General features: G+C 35.6%; 2 protein-coding genes across 4 annotated transcripts; one reads left to right on the forward strand and one right to left on the reverse strand.

Annotated features, from left to right (window-relative positions):
• The first annotated feature begins 482 nt into the window (after positions 1–482).
• On the forward strand, positions 483–4935 carry LOC132161828 (class V chitinase). 3 transcript variants are annotated; one of them, XM_059572025.2, is made up of 7 exons: positions 483–1642; positions 2651–2788; positions 2983–3161; positions 3375–3585; positions 3881–4118; positions 4204–4354; positions 4456–4935. In XM_059572025.2, the coding sequence occupies exons 1-7, from the start codon at positions 544–546 to the stop codon at positions 4762–4764; spliced, it is 2325 nt and encodes a 774-aa protein (XP_059428008.2). In that variant the 5' UTR covers positions 483–543; the 3' UTR covers positions 4765–4935. The 3 variants fall into 3 exon arrangements, with proteins under 3 accessions (XP_059428008.2, XP_088367004.1, XP_088367005.1); XM_088510878.1 differs by having other exon boundaries at positions 3085–3161; XM_088510879.1 differs by lacking the exons at positions 2983–3161; positions 3375–3585.
• Positions 4936–9119: 4184 nt separating this feature from the next.
• On the reverse strand, positions 9120–14755 carry LOC132162298 (uncharacterized). Its single transcript, XM_088511368.1, has 8 exons — positions 13606–14755; positions 12014–13156; positions 11798–11952; positions 10570–11667; positions 10468–10521; positions 10237–10376; positions 10011–10105; positions 9120–9184 (listed from the first exon to the last, which is right to left on the reverse strand). The coding sequence occupies exons 1-8, from the start codon at positions 14753–14755 to the stop codon at positions 9120–9122; spliced, it is 3900 nt and encodes a 1299-aa protein (XP_088367494.1).
• Positions 14756–21676: the final 6921 nt, after the last annotated feature.

Consider the following 21676-nt stretch of genomic DNA (forward strand, 5'->3'; position numbering starts at 1 on the left):
ATAATTAAACCTAGATCTTACAAAAGGCCTACAGCCTATCAAAATTCCAATAAAAAGAAGATCAAAAGAAAAATTTCAGACTTGTCTAATGCAAGACAGTGTTAACTTCAAAGATTTTGTAACTATGAACTTCTTGTAACTCTATTTATTTTATAATAGATTGATTTTTTGAGTTGTCTACCCTATAGTGATTTTATTTTTAAAAAGTTCTTAAAATAAGTTTCAACTTCTTCACAAAAATCCTTGTATGTTGATTGTTTTATGGCTTTCATATATTTTTAAAGATATAATTTGTGGTTGGTAATTTTTAAATTTCGTATTAATTGGTAATTACCTATGGGAAGGAATTGATTGGAATCTCACGTATATTTTTCAGACTTTGGCAATGAAAGGGTCCCTCAGAAAGATGACATTAATACGTCACCTGATCTCCTCTCTTCAAATGTCTCAGACAAATATCCTTAAAAAATTAACCCACCTCCTCTCCACCACTTTCAAGGCAAGCTTTTACCTTCTTCTGAATTGAAGTATAGCTTTGCTCCCATGATGTCCAAAATCATCAGCATTCTTCTTTTCTCTGTCTTTCTTTCTTTACAGTACTTGAAGCCTTCAGCTGCACAAACTTGGATCAGAGCAGGTTACTGGTACTACGGCAGCGGTTCTTTGTTACCCATTTCAGACATAAACTCAGCCCTCTTCACTCACCTTATTTGCGCTTTTGCTGATGTAAACCCTTCGTCCTCCGAGCTCTCTATCCCATACTCTGCTCAGCCATACTTCTCCACCTTCACCAACACCGTTAAACAAAAGAACCCATCAATCACCACCCTCCTTTCTATTGGGGGCTCAAGCGCAAACCACACAGTCCTTTCATCGATGGTCAGCAACGCTTCCTCTAGAAAATCATTCATCGACTCTTCAATGAAAATGGCAAGGCTTTATGGCTTCCAGGGCTTTGACTTCAATTGGGATTCAGCAAACACAAGCTCCAACATGGCCCATATGGGGATACTCTTTCAGGAGTGGCGAGCCGCCGTGGATTCTGAGGCAAAACAATCTAACCAGACACAATTGATCTTAACTGCAGCAGTTAGAAACACACCAGATATATATTTGGGCAACGCTTCTTTCCCTGTAGATTCCATAAGGGATAACTTGGATTGGATTCATGTCATGGCTTATGGCTACTATACGCCTCAGCAGTCAAACGTTACAGGTGCTCTTGCAGCCTTATTTGACCCAATCACCAATGCAAGCACGGATTATGGTATTCGTATATGGATTGATAGGGGCATGTCTGCTGGAAAATTGGTCTTGGCCTTGCCTTTCCATGGCTATGCGTGGACATTAAAGAATCCCAAAGAAAATGTTATTGGTTCACCGGCTACGGGTCCAGCCATTACACCTGATGGGATGATGAGCTATAAGGATATCAAGGCTTACATTCAGACAAATGGGGCTGTTGTAATATACAATCCTACATATGTGGTGAAATCCTGCAAAGTTGGATCGGTCTGGATCTGCTTTGATGATGCTGAGGTTGTCAAAAATAAGGTTGCTTATGCCAAGCAGAAGAAACTACTTGGTTACGTTGCGTGGCAACTCCCTTATGATGACAATTCGGAGCTTTCTCTAGCAGCAGGTAAGAGATCGATGCAGCAGACTTATTTGATATTATTTGTGAAAATAATTTACTTTCTTAGGAAGCCTAATTAGATGTTTGATAGGGGTATTCGTACTCTCGATGGTTGTATCCATCATATTGCGCTGCGGCTTTCATCAGCTGCATCTGCAGGTTACTTCCATTTTCACCTATTTAGAAGTGCTAGTGGTCTGTCTGGATTAGATTATTCTGTCTAAGTTTGTTTTTAGCTTCATGTCGAAGCTTATTTTAGCTTCTTGTCTCTCCTGTATCGTCACTTATTTTTAATGAATGCCAATTTGTTAAAAAAGACAAAAAAGAAGAATATTAATCTAATTGCCCACATATGTAAAGAATTCAAATACGTCAATATGTCAATGCCCTTTCCACTTCATGTCTAAGTTAAACTTAAAATTTTGAGTTTGTTAGCCAAATTTTAACTAAAGAATAAAGAGTTTAATGAGAATACTACTCTTAGACAAGCTTTGTAAATATCAAGAGCCAGAAAGTAAAAAAGTGAAAGCTATTTCATTTTTTACGCTTATATATTCATTTTCATTATTTCTCCCATCTACCAAAAACAAAGAAAGAATTAAAAAAGAATATTTAACTAAAGTAGAGAAAGACCTTAGAGAGTTTGATGTTTGGTTTCTTTGAAAAGTGTGGCTCTCCAACTTTGAAAAAATAGATTTTTATTTTCAAATTTAACTTTTGTTTGCAAAGCTCACTATATGTGCACTAATGTTTCTCTTGAGTTGGCTGGCCTTACGAAACTGACTTTTAATTGAGTTATCGGGTTGTCTTTGACAGAGATAGGACATGACATATATGTCATTGGTATGTATAGAAGATTATCTGGCATGCTTTAATAATTAAACTAATAACTATACAAACATTCAATTATTTCAGCAATCGAAAGTATTAGAAGCTTGAGACTGACATTGTTTTAAGATCTTTTCTGACATATTAGTCTCTCATAAATTTCATCATGATGATATGCTTTATCAGCTCAGGAGGAAGGAAATAATGTCAATGGAAAACACAAGAGGCGATTATTAGTGATTGTTTTGACTACAACTGCTACCGTTGTTCTCCTACTGGGGCTTGTCGTCTGTTACTTACGGAGGAGAATGTTCAAATTGAAAGGTAAAGTCTTGCTACTGCATTTACTATCACCTTCTATAATTGCAAGTTAGGATTATTTACTATTAAACACCATGATTGAGAAACTGACACTTTTGGGCATCTTTTCTTTTTTCTCTCTTTTTTTATTTTTTATTTTTTATTTTATTTATTTTTTACTTTATTTATTTTTTGTTTTTATTTTTCTGTTAATATAGGAATGATTGTTACATCTAAAGGATCGGAGTCCAAAATTAATCATATGGCAGCTGCAGGAAATTTTAATGGCAATGTTCCTAATATGCAAGTTTTTAATTTAGTTGAGATTGAGGCAGCTACAGATAGACTTTCAATTGAAAATAAACTTGGAGAGGGAGGTTATGGTCCCGTTTACAAGGTAAACTTCTGTTAGACTACATGTTTTGTGGCATTAACACATCATCATTACAAGTGCTTCAAGTTGTAGACTAAATAAATTGGCAGAAACATACCCTCTATCTATAAACCACTCCCATGCTACATTTTGGCAGCAGGAGTAGAAAATGTGTTGCAGTATCTTAATGATGAAAAGATATCAACTAATCATGGGTAAGGTCTATTTATTTATCAGGGTGTATTACCAAATGGACAAGAAATAGCAGTTAAAAAGCTTTCAAAAACATCTGTGCAAGGGTTTGAGGAGTTTCAGAATGAGGTTATACTTACTGCAAAACTGCAACATGTAAATCTTGTGCGACTTTTGGGATATTGCATTGAGAGGGATGAAAAAATGCTGATCTACGAGTACATGCCAAACAAAAGCTTGGACTTCTACCTCTTTGGTTTGATATATATCTTTCCTGCAATTCAATTACAGTGAATGAGAGAATGTTAGATGCAATAAGCTATTGCATCATTTGCATAGAAAGTTGCATGCCAATAATTCCTGATGCTGACACTTGTGCCAAACACCCTTTAAGCTTAAAAAAAGCCAAGGTCATCTAAACAAAAGCTTATAGGGATACTGGCACAAGGTGTCTTTTAAATATCTGGGCATTTTTTTTTTTTTGCATCTTATTCTTTTATTGGCCCCATGATAACTGAATGACTGAGTTTTCGTGATCTAATTTCACATAGACCCTATGAGACGGTTTCTATTGGATTGGAGGAAACGCATTGACATCATTGAAGGGGTTACACAAGGGCTTTTGTATCTCCAAGAATATTCAAGAATGACAATTATTCACCGAGACTTGAAAGCTAGCAACATTTTATTAGATGACGAGATGAAACCCAAGATCTCAGACTTTGGTATGGCTAGAATTTTTAAGAGAAATGATCGTGAAGCAAACACAGATCGGATTGTTGGAACATAGTAAGTACTTTGCCTAAAAAGCGTTATAACCTATGCTTTCTTGTTAGTTAAATAATCAATTTTGATGTTAAAAAATCCAATGCAGTGGTTATATTCCTCCGGAGTATGTTAGAGATGGTGTGTACTCCATCAAATCTGATGTTTATAGTTTTGGAGTTCTACTTCTACAAATCATTAGTGGCAAGAAGACTGCACGTTATTATGGTTTGGATGAGAGCCTAAACATGCTAGAATATGTAAGTAACTTTAGTAAACATTCCTAAGACAATTGTGGATCAAAATGTTACACTTCTTTTCTTTTGCTAAGTATTTGATGATTAATATTCTATAATTTCAGGCGTATGAGCTGTGGAAAGAAGGCAAAGGCATGAAATTTATGGATTCTACTCTGGATGATACACTTTCATCGTGCAAATTAATTAGATGCATCCAAATAGCTCTTTTATGCGTCCAGGAAAATGCTAATGACAGGCCATCTATGTTAGAAGTTTCATCAATGCTTAAAAATGAAACTGCAGCTCTAACAGCTCCAAAAAAGCCAGCTTTCTCAAGGAAAACAGATGAAGAGGTGGAAACTAAATCCACATTGCAGCCAGAAATTTGTTCTGATAATGACGCAACAATCTCTGAACTGGTAGCACGATGAGTATGGAGGTCTTGGGAAATATATATTTAACACCCAGATTCCGGATTCCACAATGGGCACACTAAAGCATATTTTTCTTTTTATTAAAACTTTCATGAGTATTTAAAAATTCTCACAGGTTAACTAGGACATTATATTCATTATAATGTTTTATAAATCAGTAAATCACCATTTAGCAATTCTTGATCATCATAATTAAATTGTAAAGACTTTTAAATCTAGTACTCCAAAATCCTTAATAAACTATAATACATTCCATACATCATTAGTGGCAGAGTGAGGATTTTAGTTTAGGGAGGTCAATTTTTTTTTTTTTTTTTTAAGAAAAAACAAATTAAAGTGGCATGGAACAAATATTCATTAAGAATATTAAAAACAATTCAATAAAATTTAATTATTGTTTAAAACATATAGATGTTACTTACAATTTATTTTGTCATACCTAACATGAATTTTTTTATTCAACTGATTACGTACGTGAAACTTTTCAAAAAACATAAATTGTAAGAAGGATCATAGAATCGGAACTTGCAACTTCTTGATTCAGATCAGGTTCAACTAGCATATGGTCAATTTGAAAAAAATATGACTAGTCAAAAACACCTCATGTAGTTACCTAACATACCTCACTTTTAAAAAATTACCTCAAATTAAGCTCAAGTGTGCATAAGAATTAAGCATAGGTAAAACATACCATATACGCTCAAGCTTTAGGTAACCACAAAAACAAGTCCATTGAAACAATTTTTTATCTCATGCATATTTAGAATATTCCAAGACGCAATGAATTAAATTCATGAAAGTAACATGAGAAATTAATGGACTATCTGAGTACATAAGACAAAAGAGAGAAAAGAAACAACATCAAAAATTTAAACCAAAAAACAAACACCCAACAAACTATGACGCTAGGACACAAATATATATATATGAGCAAAGTCTGTCCTAGGTATGCAATGTGCCCATCTAAACTAGGTGAGTCCAATACTACTCCCCCTCAACGGGTGAATGGTATCAACCTTCTTAACCCAAACTTTCTTCATTTTGGGAACAGAAGTGCGACTCTTGTCCAAGTCATTTAACTGGGTAATAACACCCCTTAGCATGTTGACTAATTTCTCATGACTATCCCTAGAACGAGAATAGCCTCTTTTTGACTCATGATTATTCAACTGAAAACAATTAGGGTGAATATGCCCAATCTTACCACAGTAATGACATGTAGGAATGAACCTTTGAGAAGATTGATTTCTTGGCATATGAGCACGTCTCGGTGTAGCACTAGACACATAGGAATCAGTTAGAATTCCCTTACCTTTCTCACCTCTTGAAACGGGAGGATACATTACCTTCTTCTTAGTCAAACTTTCTTCTTTACAAGCTGGTTTCACAAAAATTAACTTTGAAGGAGAAGCAACATTAGTAGAAGAAACAGCAGATTTATCAAAGCCCAATCCAGTTCTATCAAACGAATGTTTCTGATTATGCAACATGTGATTTAGCCTTTCACTAGAGAAGGTTTTCAGGTGATTTCTTGACTCATTAAGATCATTCTCTAAGGATTTCACTTTGGCAATTAACATGTGATTTTCAGACAGCAAAGTATTATGAATAGCATGTGAATCAGTTAAGGTAATAGAAAGTTGATCATTTTCAAGATTAACTTCTTTGAGTTTCTGCAAGTGCTGCTTATTCAACTTCTTCAATTTAATGCATTCCACATATATCATTATAAGCATTTTGTAGATCAACCTCCTCTTCTGATTCATTATCACATATGCCATGTTCACTATCTAGAGAGTTAGACTCACTAGCCTCATGTTCACTATCATAAAAAACCCCCAAGAGCTACATAATTAGCATCATTTTTAGCTTTTTCCTCATTGTCTGACTCGTCACTTTGAGTCACACTAAAGGCATTGCCTTTTGAATTTATCAAATTTTCACAATCAGCACGAATATGACCAATACCACCACATTCATGACACTTACGACCACAAGATAATTTATCTTTATGATTTTCATCATTTTTGCCTTCGTAATTATCTCTAACCTCATGACTAGGATTCACAGAATTTTTAGATTCCTACTTCTAAAATTTCCATTGTTTCTGAAAACTTTCCTAAACTTCCTAGCAATCATAGCTATTGCTTCATCATCTCTAGAGTTCTCAACAGAGTGAACTACAAATTTATCTTTAGCAGCCTTGATCTTAAGAGCAAGATTTTTTGAGCTTTTGTTCTTAGGTAACATGAGTTCAAATGTCTGAAGTGAACCGACAAGTTCCTCTACTCTCATTGTCCCTAGATCTTTACTCTATTGTATAGCAGTAATCTGAGGTATAAATCTCGCAGGTAGAGATCTTAAAATTTTCTTTATTATCTTAGCATCAGTCATTTTCTTTCCAAGATTAATAGTAGAGTTTCTAATAGTGCAAAGCTTAGAATAAAAATTATTAAATATCTCTTCCTCTTCCATCCTAATCTCTTCAAATTGAGAAACTAACATCTGAATTTTAGAAGCTTTCATAATTTTATATCCTTCATGAGTAATTTCCAATGTTTCCCATGCTTCTTTAGCTATTAGACATCGAGAAATTCTTGAGAATTCTTTGATGGAGATAGATGTGAAGATGGCATTTAAAGCTTTGTCATTTGCAGAAGAAGCGCTCTCTTCATCCTTAGACAATTCGGTAATTGCCTTATCAGGATTATTCAATCAGATTCAACAATATGCCAAACATCTACGGATTTCAGATATGCTCTCATGCAAATTTTCCAAAACATATAATTCGATCCGTCAAAGACGGGAAGAGAGTTAGGTGCAACTGTGTGAGACATATTATGCGGAATCTAGGATCACACTCAGGAAATTAATCCCAACAGAGTGAACCCACTCTGATACCGATTGAAAATTCTATATACGACTCCAAACGACGCCTATTCTGAATGTATAGGTGTTTCACACAATGTTATGCGGAAATAAATCTGACCTAACAATTAATAAACAACCAAAAATATCTGAAACAATAAACAATAAACGTAAAACCTTTCTGGGGCAGCCAAACCCAAGAAATCAACTAACTCAGTAAAAGAATAAAAGATTACAAGATGTTCACACTTACAAAACCTTTGCAATTGACACGATCTTGTATAAGACAAGTGACCTACTTGCCTTCTACCACAGTAGCTCTTTCCAGAGACAGTTGGAACAATCTTTCTACGTGATCTCCCTTCACCGAAACTCCAGTTGACTTTACTTCAACAATCAACAAGTAAAAACAAACGATCACTCTAAGAGAGAGAACATACTCTCTATATCACAGACTCTCTTAGCACACGACGGCGAATTCTAGATGTAGAAATTTGACTTATACAAATCTATAGAGATCTATATATATAATACCAAGACACCTAGTCTAGTTAGAACTCAATTACACTTAAATTAAACTAGCAGACTATGAGCCGTCCAGACGGTAAATGGGCTCGTCTGGACGGGCTCTAGGGCAACATTGCTTTCTACGTTCTTTTGGCGTGGCGCATTCGGACAGGGTGCAAACGAGGTTGCAGACGAGGCTCTCTGGAATTCTTGGATTTCTCTCTCGTCCGGACGCCATGCAGACGGGCTTGCAGACATGGCTCTCGGAAGAAATTAATTGTGCAACGTTGACATCCCGTCCGGACGGCTATGAGTTCCGTCTGGACGCACATAGTAATTTGACACATTTTGAATCCCTTTTGCTCACCGAACATTTAGCCAACACTTAAAACTTACAGTATGATTAAAGGGGATGCAAATTTATGATACCTTTTTTCTAGGTATGCTTGAGAGTTGTGAGTTGAGAGAGTGGGCACGAGGTGACAAATAATAATATTCTGGGAATGATTGTGTGGGTTAGTGGTTGGGTGAATGATTGCACTTCCCTCCCACTCCTCTGACCTCTCAAATGAAATGAGTGGGAAGCTCTTTAAATTAAGGATCTCTTTTACTCTTTTTCTTTTACCAATTCAACATTTGGTTGCCCTTCATATTTTGCATGCATAGTAGCTAGGACCTCCCAACTCTAATCACATGAGTTAAAATTCTATCTATTTCGAACCACTTCATGAAGAGAATCATGTTCCTTAGATCATGGCATGCTTATTAAATTATGAATTCTCTATTGTGTGACTTTTGATCCCGCGAATTCCTAAAGTGATAGAGAACTATGAGCACATTATTGTGCTGCTATGTAATTGAATGGATTTCATATTAATTACAATTGTCAGTAGGGCTGACTAAAGCTGTTTTCTACATAAAAACAAAGACTCAATAATCCTTATATATATTATAATCCCTTCAGCTTGTATCAAATCTCAATCAACCACAGAATCCACACCTGCATGCTTTATTACTTTTGCAAATGATTCAAGTTGTTTGCCTACAAGGAGAAAATGAAGTCTACAATAAGCACAAATTAGCCTGATCCCCACAAACTGGCCACATTTGCAGTTATAGGAGTACGGTTTATCAAGGCAGTCAAAGTTAGGAACAAAGCCATAAATTATTACGGGCAGTTTATCAGGACAGTCAAGGTCAGGGACGGAGATAGAAACTATTATGGACAAGAGCCAAGGGTGAAAATATGTTGCTGCTAAGGAACCAATATTTTTATGAGTTATTGGCAGTTGGGTTTAATATGTATAATTATCACCATTGACTTTGTTTATAGGGGAACAGGAAGTCGCCCACTCTAGAGTCAATGTCATATAAGGCCAACAAACTATACATAGGTTTTGAGTGAACAGGTTAAGTTGAGAGCCCCACTTGTGTTGAGCTGTTGACCACTATATTTAACATTGCCATCTGCCCCAATGTCAAAAATCCGTGCTTATTCTCTAATTCAGTCGGTTGAGTTGACCAATGTCTTTAGAATATGTATTTTTCACACATATTTTTATCTGATAATCTAATCTTATTTAAAATAAACCAAGTTGTAATTTTTTAATAGATTAAAGTAATGGAGGGATGTTTTTTAGATGAATAAGTATTTCATTAAACCAAAGCTCAAAATAGAGCAACTCCACAGCACAGATACAACTCCTTCCAAAGTCAGGGACACAACCCCTTACAAAGAAAACAGAGGAAACAACCCCTCACAAAGCAAAAAACAGGGGAAACAACCTACAAATCAAAATTACAAAGAATAGTAGGAGGTAAATTCCACAAAGAGCACAACAAAAGGTTTTCCTTAGATCTAGGAAAACCTCTTTTCACACCAATCCTTGACCTGACTTCCCAGAAAACTTGCTTCAACAATTGCTCATCAGTTTTGGGAACACCATCATGTTTAATCTCATTTCTGGTACGCCAAAGGTTATAAACCACATAACCAAAAACCACCCGACACAACAAGCAATTAAGAGATTTATTCCCCCAGCAATTACACCCTAACTGCACAAGATGATCCCAGATAACAGGAGGCCTACACACCCTACAACGAACCATGCCATATTTCCATATTCTAGAACTAAAACTGCATTCAAAGAAGATGTGATCACGAGTTTCAATTTGACTATGACAAAAACATCATTGAATATCACCCTTATAACCCCATTTAAGTAACCTTTCACCTATAAGAAGCCTGTTTTTCATTGCAAGCCACAAGATAAAGGCCAGCTTAGGGATAGCAAGGGGGAACCAAATCTATTTCCACCAAATAACCTCTGCATTCTTCTTTCTAAGAGCTTCCCAAGTTTTTGCACTAACATAGACAGCCTTCTTAGAACCAAGCCAAATAGGTTTATCACACTAGCCTAAGCAAACTTCAGAAAGACTAGCTTGAATGTCAACTAAAGCTTCTGATCTCGCAGGTCTCCAAAACCAATCTCCATTGCAGATGACAGAAGACAGTTTAGCTTCAATATTACTTTGAGCATCATAAACAACCCTAAAGCCATACTGCTCAATTAATATCCCTGCAGGATGCCACAAATCCAGCCACATATGAATATTATCCCCATTCCCAACCTCAAACTTTAAGAATCTTTTGGCAATATCTCTCAGCTTCAAGATTTTCCTCCAACTCCAAGAATAGTTCTGAGAAATGCCTACACTCCAGAAACTCTTTCTCTTCAAAAGATTTTCTCTTACCCATGCAACCCAAATGGAACCAGACCTAGCAAAAATGCTCCAAATATGCCTAAGCATAGATGATAGATTCCAAACTGCAAGTCTCTTCAACCCCAAACCTCCCTCCTTCTTAGGAAAACAAAGATTAGACCAAGCAACCTTAGCCTTAGCTACACCTTCCTCTTTCCCATTCCAAAGAAACCTATTGAATTTTTGTTCAATAGCTCTAATAATCTTTTTGGGAAGAATGAGAATACGCATCCAATACACTTGTAAACTGTAAAGAACAGAAGATAACAACTGGAGCCTACCTGCATAAGAGAGATTTTTGGAAAGCCAAGAATCTATTCGACCATAAATTCTGCTAAGTAAAGCTCCACAATCAGCTGAAGAAAGTCTAGAAGAAATGAGAGGAACTCCAAGGTACCTCACAAGGAGATGACCTTCTTTCATCCTTAAATCATCCAAAAGAACATGCTTCAATCTATCTGAAATTTCAGAACAATAAAATGAACTTTTTGAAGGGTTAGCTTTCAAACCAGACAAATTTTCAAACTCAAGCAGAGCAGCCTTGATAACTCTTATAGAGCTCAAACTAGCTTCTGAAAAGATCAAGAGATCATCTGCAAAACACAAATGAGTAAGCCTCATTCTCACACATTTAGGATGAAATTCAAAACCACCATTACCACTAGTGTGATCAGCCATAATCCAAGAAAAAACCTCCATAGCAAGAACAAACAAGTAAGGAGATATAGGATCACCTTGCCTCAGCCCTTTTTTACCTTCAAACTAGCCAATCAAAGTACCATTAATACAAACTGAAAAATTTAGGAGATGTGATACGCTTCCTAATCCAGCTCAAAAACCTATTAGGAAAGCCAAAGCAATGAAGAAAACGAAGCATAAAATCCCAATTCACAGAATCATATGCTTTCATAAGGTCTATTTTTAAAGTGCATCTAGGATTCCCTTTTTCCTTATGATAACCCCTCACAAGTTCCTGAGCCAATAAAACATTCTCAGAAATATTCCTAGAAGGAATAAAAGCAGATTGGTTCATACTCACCAAATCACCTAAAAAATGGCAACATTCGGTTAGACAGAATCTTTGTGATACATTTATATATAACATTACAGCAAGCAATAGGCCTAAAGTCTCTCATAGCAGATGGATTAACCTTCTCAGGCACTAAAGATAGAATAGTATCATTCACTTCCTTTAGCAATAAACCAGAAGAAAAGAAACCTTTAATGGCAGCCACTGCCTCCTGTCCCACAATAGACCAAGTAGATTTAAAAAAATCTGCAGAAAACCCATCAGGACCAAGGGCCTTGTTTGCTTTCATATGAAATAAGGTGTCTCTAATTTCTTCTGCAGTAACCTTCTTCTCCAAAATGGCTGCATGTTCAAGAGATATAGCAACAGGAATAAGTTGCCTAACTCTAGCTACTTTTGCCTCAGTAAATTGCACCTGATCTGTACCTAACAGATTCTTGTAAAAATCCCCAGCCACCTTCTTGATCTGATCAACATCATCTACTTTAGTGCTATGCTCATCCCACAAATAGTTAATAGTTTTCCTAGCATTTTGAACCTTTAGAGATCTATGGAAAAAACTATTATTCTGATCTCCCAATTGCAACCATTGATTCCTAGCCTTCTGTTTCAAAAAGGATTCCTCAGCTCTAGTAATGGAAACATAAGCATAAAGACATTCCCTCTCTTTAAGAAGACTATCAGCACTACCAAAAGAAGCAAGAACACCATTCTGAGCTAAAGTCAGATTCTCACGAGCTTGAATAACCCTTTGCTTTAAATTCCCAAAACAAACCATATTTTTCTCCTTTAAAATAGCTTTCATAGACCGAAGTTTCACATACAACTGATACATAGGGAAGCCCTCAGTCTGAATGCTCCAACCCTCATTAACCCAATCCAAGAACCCTTCATGCTCCAACCAAAAGTTATAGAACTTAAAGGGTTTAGGGCCAAAACTTTGTAAAGAACCTGCTGAAATAATAGTAGGGGAATGATTAGAAATTCCCTCAGAAAGGAATTCCACAGCAGTACTTCCAAAAGAACGCATCCAATTCACATTAGCCAAAACTCTATCCAATTTTCTGGCTACAAACCAAGGCTCCTCACTTTTATTAGTCCAAGTGTAAAAACACCCACTAAAATTAAGATCCAAAACTTCAAGATCATTCACACATTGACCAAATTCAATTTCATACGAAGAAAGCTTATCAGAACCCCATTTTTCAGCCAAAGAAAGAACTACATTAAAATCCCCACAAATCATCCAAGGATTATTACCTACTTTTCCCTTCATAGAACATAAATCAGACCAAAGATGCCTTCTATCCACCCCCTAATTTGCCCCATAGACAAAAGAATGAAACCAACAAAGATTTCTATTAAGAGACTTAACAAAACAATTAATACTTTGCTCACTTTTATCCAGAACAATCACTTCAAAATCTGAATTGTTCCAACAAATCCAAATTCTTCCCAAATAGTGTTTCTCATAGTTAAAAACATAGTCCCAATCTGGAACAATACAAGCCTTCACCTTATTAGCCTTATTTTCCTTCACTCTAGTCTCAATCAAACAAATAAGACTAACCATATGTCTTTTAATCATACTCACAACCTCCTTCTGCTTAGAGGGGTGATTCAAACCCCTTACATTCCAAATCAAAAAATTCATAAGGTGGGAGAGAAACCTCTCATCAAGACCTCCTCCTCCTCTTCACCCATTTTACCCTTCCCTTTTATTTTTGCACTCTCCTCAACCATAGCAGACTCAATAACATTTTGAAGAGAAGAAAAAGTATCTGAACCTCTCACCCCTGATTTAAGATTACCATCAGCTCTAGCCAAAAGATGGAATGAATTAGTCCAATTACTTTGGTTATCCTTCACAGTAGACTTGGAAACAGGAATTTTTTTAGCTCTAACCACATTCCATTTAGGTTCAGCCACTATATTAGAACCACCATTCTTCAACTCAGCAGCCTTTTCCACCACAAGACCAGCATTCAAATTTTGAACAGGCTCAGTATGTTTTGGAAGCCAAACCTGTTTCTCAACCTTTGTGCAAGTATGAGAAAGATGACCAAACAACTTACATTTCTTACATTTAACAGGAAGCCATGGATATTCAATGCCAACTACAACCCTACCCCCATCAACACCAACAATTTCAACCTCTTTAGGAAAAACAGAATTCATATCTACTTCAACCAAAACTCTAGCAAAACCAAGCCTCAACTGTTCCTCAGTAACCGAATTAGCACATATAGGCTTACCAACACCACTAGCTATATAACTCAAACATGTAGCATTCCAAAACTCAATAGGCAGATTATGCAATTTAATCCAAACAGGAACAGAAGATAGAGAAATCTTTAGAAGTTGTATACCAGGGGTCCATTTGCGTAAGATCAAAGGTTTATTAGCCATATGCCAGACTCTTGCCTCCATCTCCTCATCTCGTGTCTTCTCATCAGCAAATTTAAACAAATATAATCCATTCTCCAACAAGAAAACTTCAACCTTCCCATATTGAGCCCAAATACTCTGAACAGAACGTTTAACAATATAATAAGGAAGAGGTTTATCAAGAAACTGGCCTACTAGAGAAGAGGACCATTTTGAAATACCTTCCTTAATCGCTTCCTTTGGAGGCTTCACTACAACTCTTCCACCCTCATGAGAAGGAGCGAAATACTGCAATGTTCCTATGGATTTCTCCTTATGAAACAGTTGCCTCCAATCCTGTGCTTCACTCTTCTGAGCAACCTTAACTGGAGACTCAACAGCACCAGATTTGCTCACAGATTCATCCTCAAGAAACCCAGAAGAAACCTCCATAGCCTCCACTCGCAGAACATAACTGCTTTCAACGGGCAAGCTCTGAACATCAAGCTTCGAAGCATCCCATCCTCACAAATCTCTTCCTCCTCACTCAAATCAACCTCACAATTCAGAGATCGCGAAGCAACCTCCAAATTCGCTGAAGCCTCTTTCAACAACAATTTTGATACCTTCTTCCCCCCACGGCCCCTATTTGCTCGTTTGACCATAACTCACCGACTCATAATTCACCGAGCAAGGAACGCCGGAGCACCGGTGCTGGAATCGGGATCGCCGGAAAAGTGACGCGCCCACAAGAGTTGCAACAAGGGGGCGTGTAAGGAACCAAGCGCAGAAGAAAAACGCTGAACCTCTTACTGTGAAAAAATCGCAAGGAGCCCTGCCACGTCAACAGAGCCCAAAAAAAAAAATTCTGTTCGTCTGGGATTCATGTTCAATGGAGGGATTTTCTTTAAACCAATTTAAAGGAAAACTATATTCTTAATTATTTTTTTCTAGGTTTTTATGTAAAGATAGTGATGATATAAAATACTACATGGTCCAACATGTATGGACCTCTATAGAAAGATTGCTAATTGATGGAACCTCGACCGATGGATACCCCCTCCCGCGCACACTAGGAAGTGGATTGAGTAGCCCCTAAAGAGATGAACAGACCTATAGACCTCTAATTGACTGCTGATCTCCTAGCTGATTCATGAATCAACAGTCTCCTGGTCATCAATTACTTGCCCAACAGATTTATGATAAAAAGACTATAGAAGGAAAGGTATCCCGACTTAATCTTATAAAGGAAAAATTGACTTTATAAGGAAAAGACTCGCTTGATCATTCATGAGAATTTACTACCTTCCATGCCGGATCTTGCCATAGCCCTATCACTGGCAATCCTATTAAAAGATTGCGAACCGATATGTGTTCCCTTCTCTTTTCATTCTCTTGTTTCATACCCTTTCAAAGATCACCTTACTAGCTTAGACATCGAAGTGACACTATTCCCTGTAAGTCACTTATGTTTATCTTTGTTTTTTCAAGTATTCTTAACTAGAGTACTGATACGCGATCAACTGTATCCTGGGATGGAATTAGGAAAAAAGAAAATGAAGGAAATTAAAAACACAAAAGAGATGGATACATAATGATTTGTCTGCTATCCACCCTTCCTTTCCATCATGTCATGGAAGGAAAAAGCACTCAACTTTAAGTCATCAGAAAACAAAGGTGCTCTACCATCCCCATAATGATGATCGGAATATCATGTAAACAGACTCGACTTAACAGCTCGATTAAATTGACACACTTTTTTCTAATTTTCTTTAATGTACAGCGTCCAAATCCAATTAGGCTAACATATTTATATTTAGAAAAAATAAATAAATGTGACATCACATTAATTAATATGCACCACTTTATCACATGGGCTAAAATGTTGATCTTCACTTTCTTTCTTTTCTTTTTTTCAAGCATATTAGGTTGACTATGCAGTGCAAACCCAGATATAATTGTAACCTTTCCAGCTCAGGTAGAATGTACAATTTACCTCTCCAAACCATTATTCTAGCTAATTGCACTGTCACCTATAATTACAACTCATTTCAACTCAAACCAACAAGCTACTAAATTATTTCGAGTTACTTCTTGTGTCAGATTTATCCGTTAGTTTCAATGAAAAATGTAATAATACCAGAATCACTCTTTAGAGTAGTCTAGAATTGCGACATGTGGCGTGAATCCAATTTTTTTAAGACTAAACCGGTTTTTTAAGGCATAATTTTTTAACCGGTTTCTTAAGAGTGAACCAGTCATTAAATTAGCTTAATTAAGAACATTTAATTATATTTCAATAATTTTCCTTATATGTGATTTGATTAAGTTAAAAAATTTAATGTATGATATTATTTTCTAAGAATTTATTACTTTCCAAAACTATATAAAGACAACATTTAGAATTTAAAAACATACTACATTAATTAACTACTCACAATCAGCCATATAAGTCATAAAAAATAAATAAATAAATAAAATTAAAAAAATAAAAAAAATCGGCCATATAGCCCATTTTTTAAAAATGCTATTTTCTTATGTTTTACTTGATTTTTTGTTTTGTTTATGTGATTTAGTCGATTTTCGACCAATTTTGAAAGTGTTTTTATGCTTTTGAAAGCAAAGCAAGGCAAACATTTATTTGATTAATAAGCATAAATTGAACATAAATACTTTCAAAACACCAAAGAAATATTAAGTATTGCACCATATGTGAGAATTGATTTGATTGCGTTAAAGGTTTAGTGAAAGATTTTGTTTATTTTGTATTCATAAAAAACTATTTTATTTAGTTTACTTTGTATTTTTTAGAATGTATAGAATTATATGAACTTTTTTGCTATGTTTGTTAACAAAACAGAGTGGACGACTCTAGATTCTCCATCACTAACATGGCTAACAAACTTTTGCGTTAGCTTTTTTTCTTGTCTTTTTAATCTCTAGATTCTCTATCACTAAAACAGTACTTCGCCTTCATACAAAAGACGGGCATATTAATAAAACAAAAATGGCTTAGGCGCATGCATATGCTAGCCACATGTGACGTTGCCCAAACTAACGGCCAAATCTGACACATGCATGAGTTAACTTGAAATATTTGTTGTTTGTACGTTTGAGTTTTGGTGAGTTGTGTGTAGTTTGTGGAGACAAAGTGTAATTTGGTGAATGAAGTGTTTTTATTAAAAGGCTAGATGAATTTGAAGCAAGTGATAATTGCAAAAAAAAAAGAAAGTGTTGTGATAGATGTATACTGTCATTTTTGTTCAATTTGTAATTTAACATGATATCATAGCCAAATGCCTTGAATTCAACCAAGATAATATAGGGGGCAACAAGACATTGTGGACCCAACAATGAGCTCTATTATATGAGAAGTGTTTGGTTTTCATTTTTACTGATCTCTTATCCATCTTCTTATAGGAGATGGACAAATCCATATTTAAGTGAATTTAAATATGATCATATGAAAACGTTCATACATATATATAAGTGCATGTGTTGTTAATGCTATCAGTGAGACGGACCCAGGGGGGACACTACAAGAAATTGACTCATCAGGGGCGACTTATTAAAGTCGCCGCTAATAATTAACTATTAGGGGCGACTTTTGAAAGTCGCCCCTAATAGCTAAGTATTAGCGTCCACATCCAAGTGGATGCTAATAGCTGATCGAAAAGATGAATAGAGTGGACGCTAATAACTTGACCCTAATATACACGCGGGAATTATTCAAGAAGCGGGAAAAAGATCAAAGTCGACCCTAAAGAGTAGGTAGAAAAATTAAAAAAATAAAATTGATGACCAATAGCATCCACTAAAAGTGGACGCTGAAGACCAATTATTAGAGTCGACTTCGAAAGTCGACCTTAAAGAGTAGGTAGAAAAATAAAAAAATAAAAAATTGATGACCAATAGCGTCCACTAAAAGTGGACGCTGAAGACCCATTATTAGGGTCGACTTTGAAAGTCGACCCTAAAGAGTAGGTAGAAAAATTTAAAAAATAAAATAAAAATTGATGACCAATAGCGTCCACTAAAAGTGGACGCTAAAGACCCATTATTAGGGTCGACTTTGAAAGTCGACCCTAAAGAGTAGGTAGAAAAATTAAAAAAATAAAATAAAAATTGATGACCAATAGCGTCCACTAAAAGTGGACGCTGAAGACCCATTGTTAGGGTCGACTTTAATGGACCCTAAAGAGTATGTAGAAAAATAAAAAAAAATAAAAAAAAATAAAATTGCTGAGCAATAGGGTCGACTAAAAGTCGACGCTGAAGAACCATTATTAGCGTCCACTTTGAAAGTGGACGCTAATACCTACTCTTTTGGGTCGACTTTAGTGGACCTTAAAGAGTATGTAGAAAAATAAAAATAAAAATAAAAAAATAAAATTGCTGAGCAATAGGGTTGACTAAAAGTGGACGCTGAAGACTCATTATTAGCGTCCACTCTGAAAGTGGACGCTAATGATGTACAAATTTAATTGTACTCGCAAGCGCACGAGTCGTGTGCAATATAGTGTGTGTGCAAGTGCGAGGTCGATCCACAGGGAATTGTGTTTGTGAAATTTAATTTCTATCTAAATCAATTATATCTTAACCTAGTTCCGAATGATTTTGATTTTGAAAATAAACTAACATAAACTAAATAAAATAAAAATAATCAAAAGATAAACGACTAAGGTTTTAGAATTCACCTCACCAAATCAAAGCATACATTCTTATGTTTTCATTCATGCATCCGACAAACAATTAAACCCTATATATGTTCTATTGTTTTTTTATAAACCAATTGAATCATTCGATGAATCCATCTCTATTACAAATCACAACGAATATCCAATTGAGATGAAATCATCCATTGTATCCGTAAATCACAATGGATATAAGTCTCAATCAAATCATTCGATGTATCCGTTGGATGAAACACAACGAATATCCAACATTTTCACGATTTATAAACAACAATCAATCACAATTTTGTCACACAATTGAACTGAAACGAACATACATTACATTAAACGACGGATTTGTACGAACGAAACATAAAAATATAAAACTAATCAATGGTGAGGCTTCATCTTCAACCTTAGTTGAAGAATTAGCCTCTCATGACAAAAGAAATTTGTGTATCTCAATCTGCCATTTGTAAGTGATTTGACTTGTAAATTCCTTGGAATTTTGAAAATGAAGTTTATAATTTTAATCCTGCTAATGAATGAGAACCATTATTTTTGTGATGCTTTATCCTTTTGAATAACATAATGATGACAATGTTTGTGGGTATCATTCCTGGAAAACCCTCACGAGACTTCACTCGTCCTCTAGGGAATGCCTAGGGGTTTAAAAGGCTTGTTGCATGTGCTAAATGCAATCGTACATCCCATGAAAGATGGACTTATCTTTTTATTTTTCAGTTTATTTTCTATTTTGTATTGCTAAGGGACTAGCAATATGTAAGTTTGGGGGTGTGATAAGCGCCGAATGTTGCACATTCAAGCCCCTTAATTTGCATATGTTAATTCCTTAGCGTTGTTATTTGTTTGATTTTGTTTTGTTTTTGTGTTTTCAGGTTATAAATAAAGATGCAATTAATTCCATTCATTTTGGGCTTAAAAGCACACTTTGAGAAGACCTAGAAGATATGATTAAGCTTAACCAATCATGGTTAAGTTTAATCAAATAAAGGAAGAGATTAATTCGGAATTTTTCAAATTGGAGTCAAAATCGGATTGGATTCAATTTTGGATTCTGCATATGTCTCGGTATTTTGGCCCTAACTTTCAGCTCAAATATCCGATTGAGGTGATTCAAGTGGCACTGGAAAGCTAACTCAAATTTCTACAAATCATTGTGAAATATCATTTTCCTAATTCGGAGCGCCGCATTGCCAAAATTGCCCCGCAAGATAGGAACGCAATTCTGGGCGAATCCTATTCCGATTTGGACTTAGGTTTTCTTTATCATAATTGGACTTGGACTTAAATCTCCGAAATTTATAGGATTCCTAGGGCTTCTAGGACTCTCCTAAGCCCTATAAATAGGCCTCTAAGAATTGAGAAAGGACACACCGCTTCTAGAGCAAAATTCAGTAAATTGTCTTTGGAGCTTAGGAGATCATGAGCAACTAAACCCCTTCGTGGGGTGTTGATGTAACCCTATTCAAGCATAATGGTTTGATTGTATTTAATTTCTAGATTTTTAATTTATGCATGTTGATTGTATAACTATGAGGATTGCTACAATTGATTTATGTTCTTCATATTAAATGCAATTGTTCTTTAATTTCAATATCAATATTTGTGAAATTCTTCTCTTGTCTTAGAAAGTATTTTACTTTTATTGAAATCAAATCATTCTTGTTTTCTGTGATTATGAGGATGATGGTTATACAATGAGTTTAATTGACATATGATCAATAGGATTTGATAGGCCATGCCTAGGGAAGACGGATTGTACTACACCCTAGTTTAGTGTAATTTAGGTAGACAGTCCGTGCCAACCAAAGATGGGTTACACTTATTCATTGATTGTATGTATCTTATTAAAGAATTTGATAATTTATACCTAGGAAAGACGGGTCGTACCGCATCTTAGTGGTTAGGTGGACGATCCGTGCCAACCGAAGATAGATTATGCTTATTCTTTAATAAGGTAGTTTCTTGTTTATTTATAACATGCATAAAATGAATTTCTGGGATTAATTATGATTAGCCATTGTTGTGCGGATAGAGGTGAAGTCAATACCCTACACTCTCTCTCTTATTTTTAATCTCTTTTATTTTCATGCACTTTAGTTTTTAAAGAAAATCAAATCAATTCTCCTTTTTAATTAAGTTAATTTTGATCTTTTGAATTTTGATAATAAAACCCCTGCAGTCCTTGAGGTTCGACACCCTCTCTATAGCCGTATCCTACAAAGATTCGTCCTATTGCGAGTGGTTATTTTTATAATTGATATTTTTGGTCACAAAAATACCACATCAATTTTTGGCGCCGTTGCCGGGGACTGCTTAACGGTTTTATTGTCAAATTTTAGAGATTAACTTTAGCTTAATAAATTATTTTCCTGTTTTAAGTTGCTAAATTTTAATTCTGTTTTGCGTTGATTTTATTCTTTTTCAGAAACTGCAAACAGGTCCGTAAGCTGCCTTCTCTGTGACTGCGATCGAACGCACCCTACCGTGCGATTGAGCGCACTTGCGGCATCCTGCATCCAGACCCTAAGTGCACACTAAGGCCGTTTGTGAGCTTGTTTGTTTTCTGTTTTAGCTTAATTTTTTTTTTGTTTTCTTTTAAATTTCTGTTTAGTTTATGCTAGGTCGTCGTTCTTTATCTTTTCCATTAATTTCTTGCGACCTTGAAATTGAACGC

Source organism: Corylus avellana, chromosome 10 (assembly GCF_965113065.1).
Source record: "Corylus avellana chromosome 10, dhCorAvel1.hap1.2, whole genome shotgun sequence".
Lineage (NCBI taxonomy): Eukaryota > Viridiplantae > Streptophyta > Magnoliopsida > Fagales > Betulaceae > Corylus > Corylus avellana.

What these genes read in the sequence shown, in the direction of transcription:
- LOC132161828 (XM_059572025.2), top strand. Translation starts at nt 544, where the DNA reads ATGATGTCCAAAATCATCAGCATTCTTCTTTTCTCTGTCTTTCTTTCT. An exon ending in GTTATGGTCCCGTTTACAAG is followed by an intron (nt 3,162 to 3,374) that starts GTAAACTTCTGT and finishes TTTATTTATCAG; the next exon opens with GGTGTATTACCAAATGGACA. An exon ending in CTTGGACTTCTACCTCTTTG is followed by an intron (nt 3,586 to 3,880) that starts GTTTGATATATA and finishes AATTTCACATAG; the next exon opens with ACCCTATGAGACGGTTTCTA.
- LOC132162298 (XM_088511368.1), bottom strand. Translation starts at nt 14,755, where the DNA reads ATGGAGGTTTCTTCTGGGTTTCTTGAGGATGAATCTGTGAGCAAATCT. An exon ending in CTTTAGGCCTATTGCTTGCT is followed by an intron (nt 11,953 to 12,013) that starts GTAATGTTATAT and finishes GCCATTTTTTAG; the next exon opens with GTGATTTGGTGAGTATGAAC. An exon ending in TTATGAAAGCATATGATTCT is followed by an intron (nt 11,668 to 11,797) that starts GTGAATTGGGAT and finishes TTGATTGGCTAG; the next exon opens with TTTGAAGGTAAAAAAGGGCT.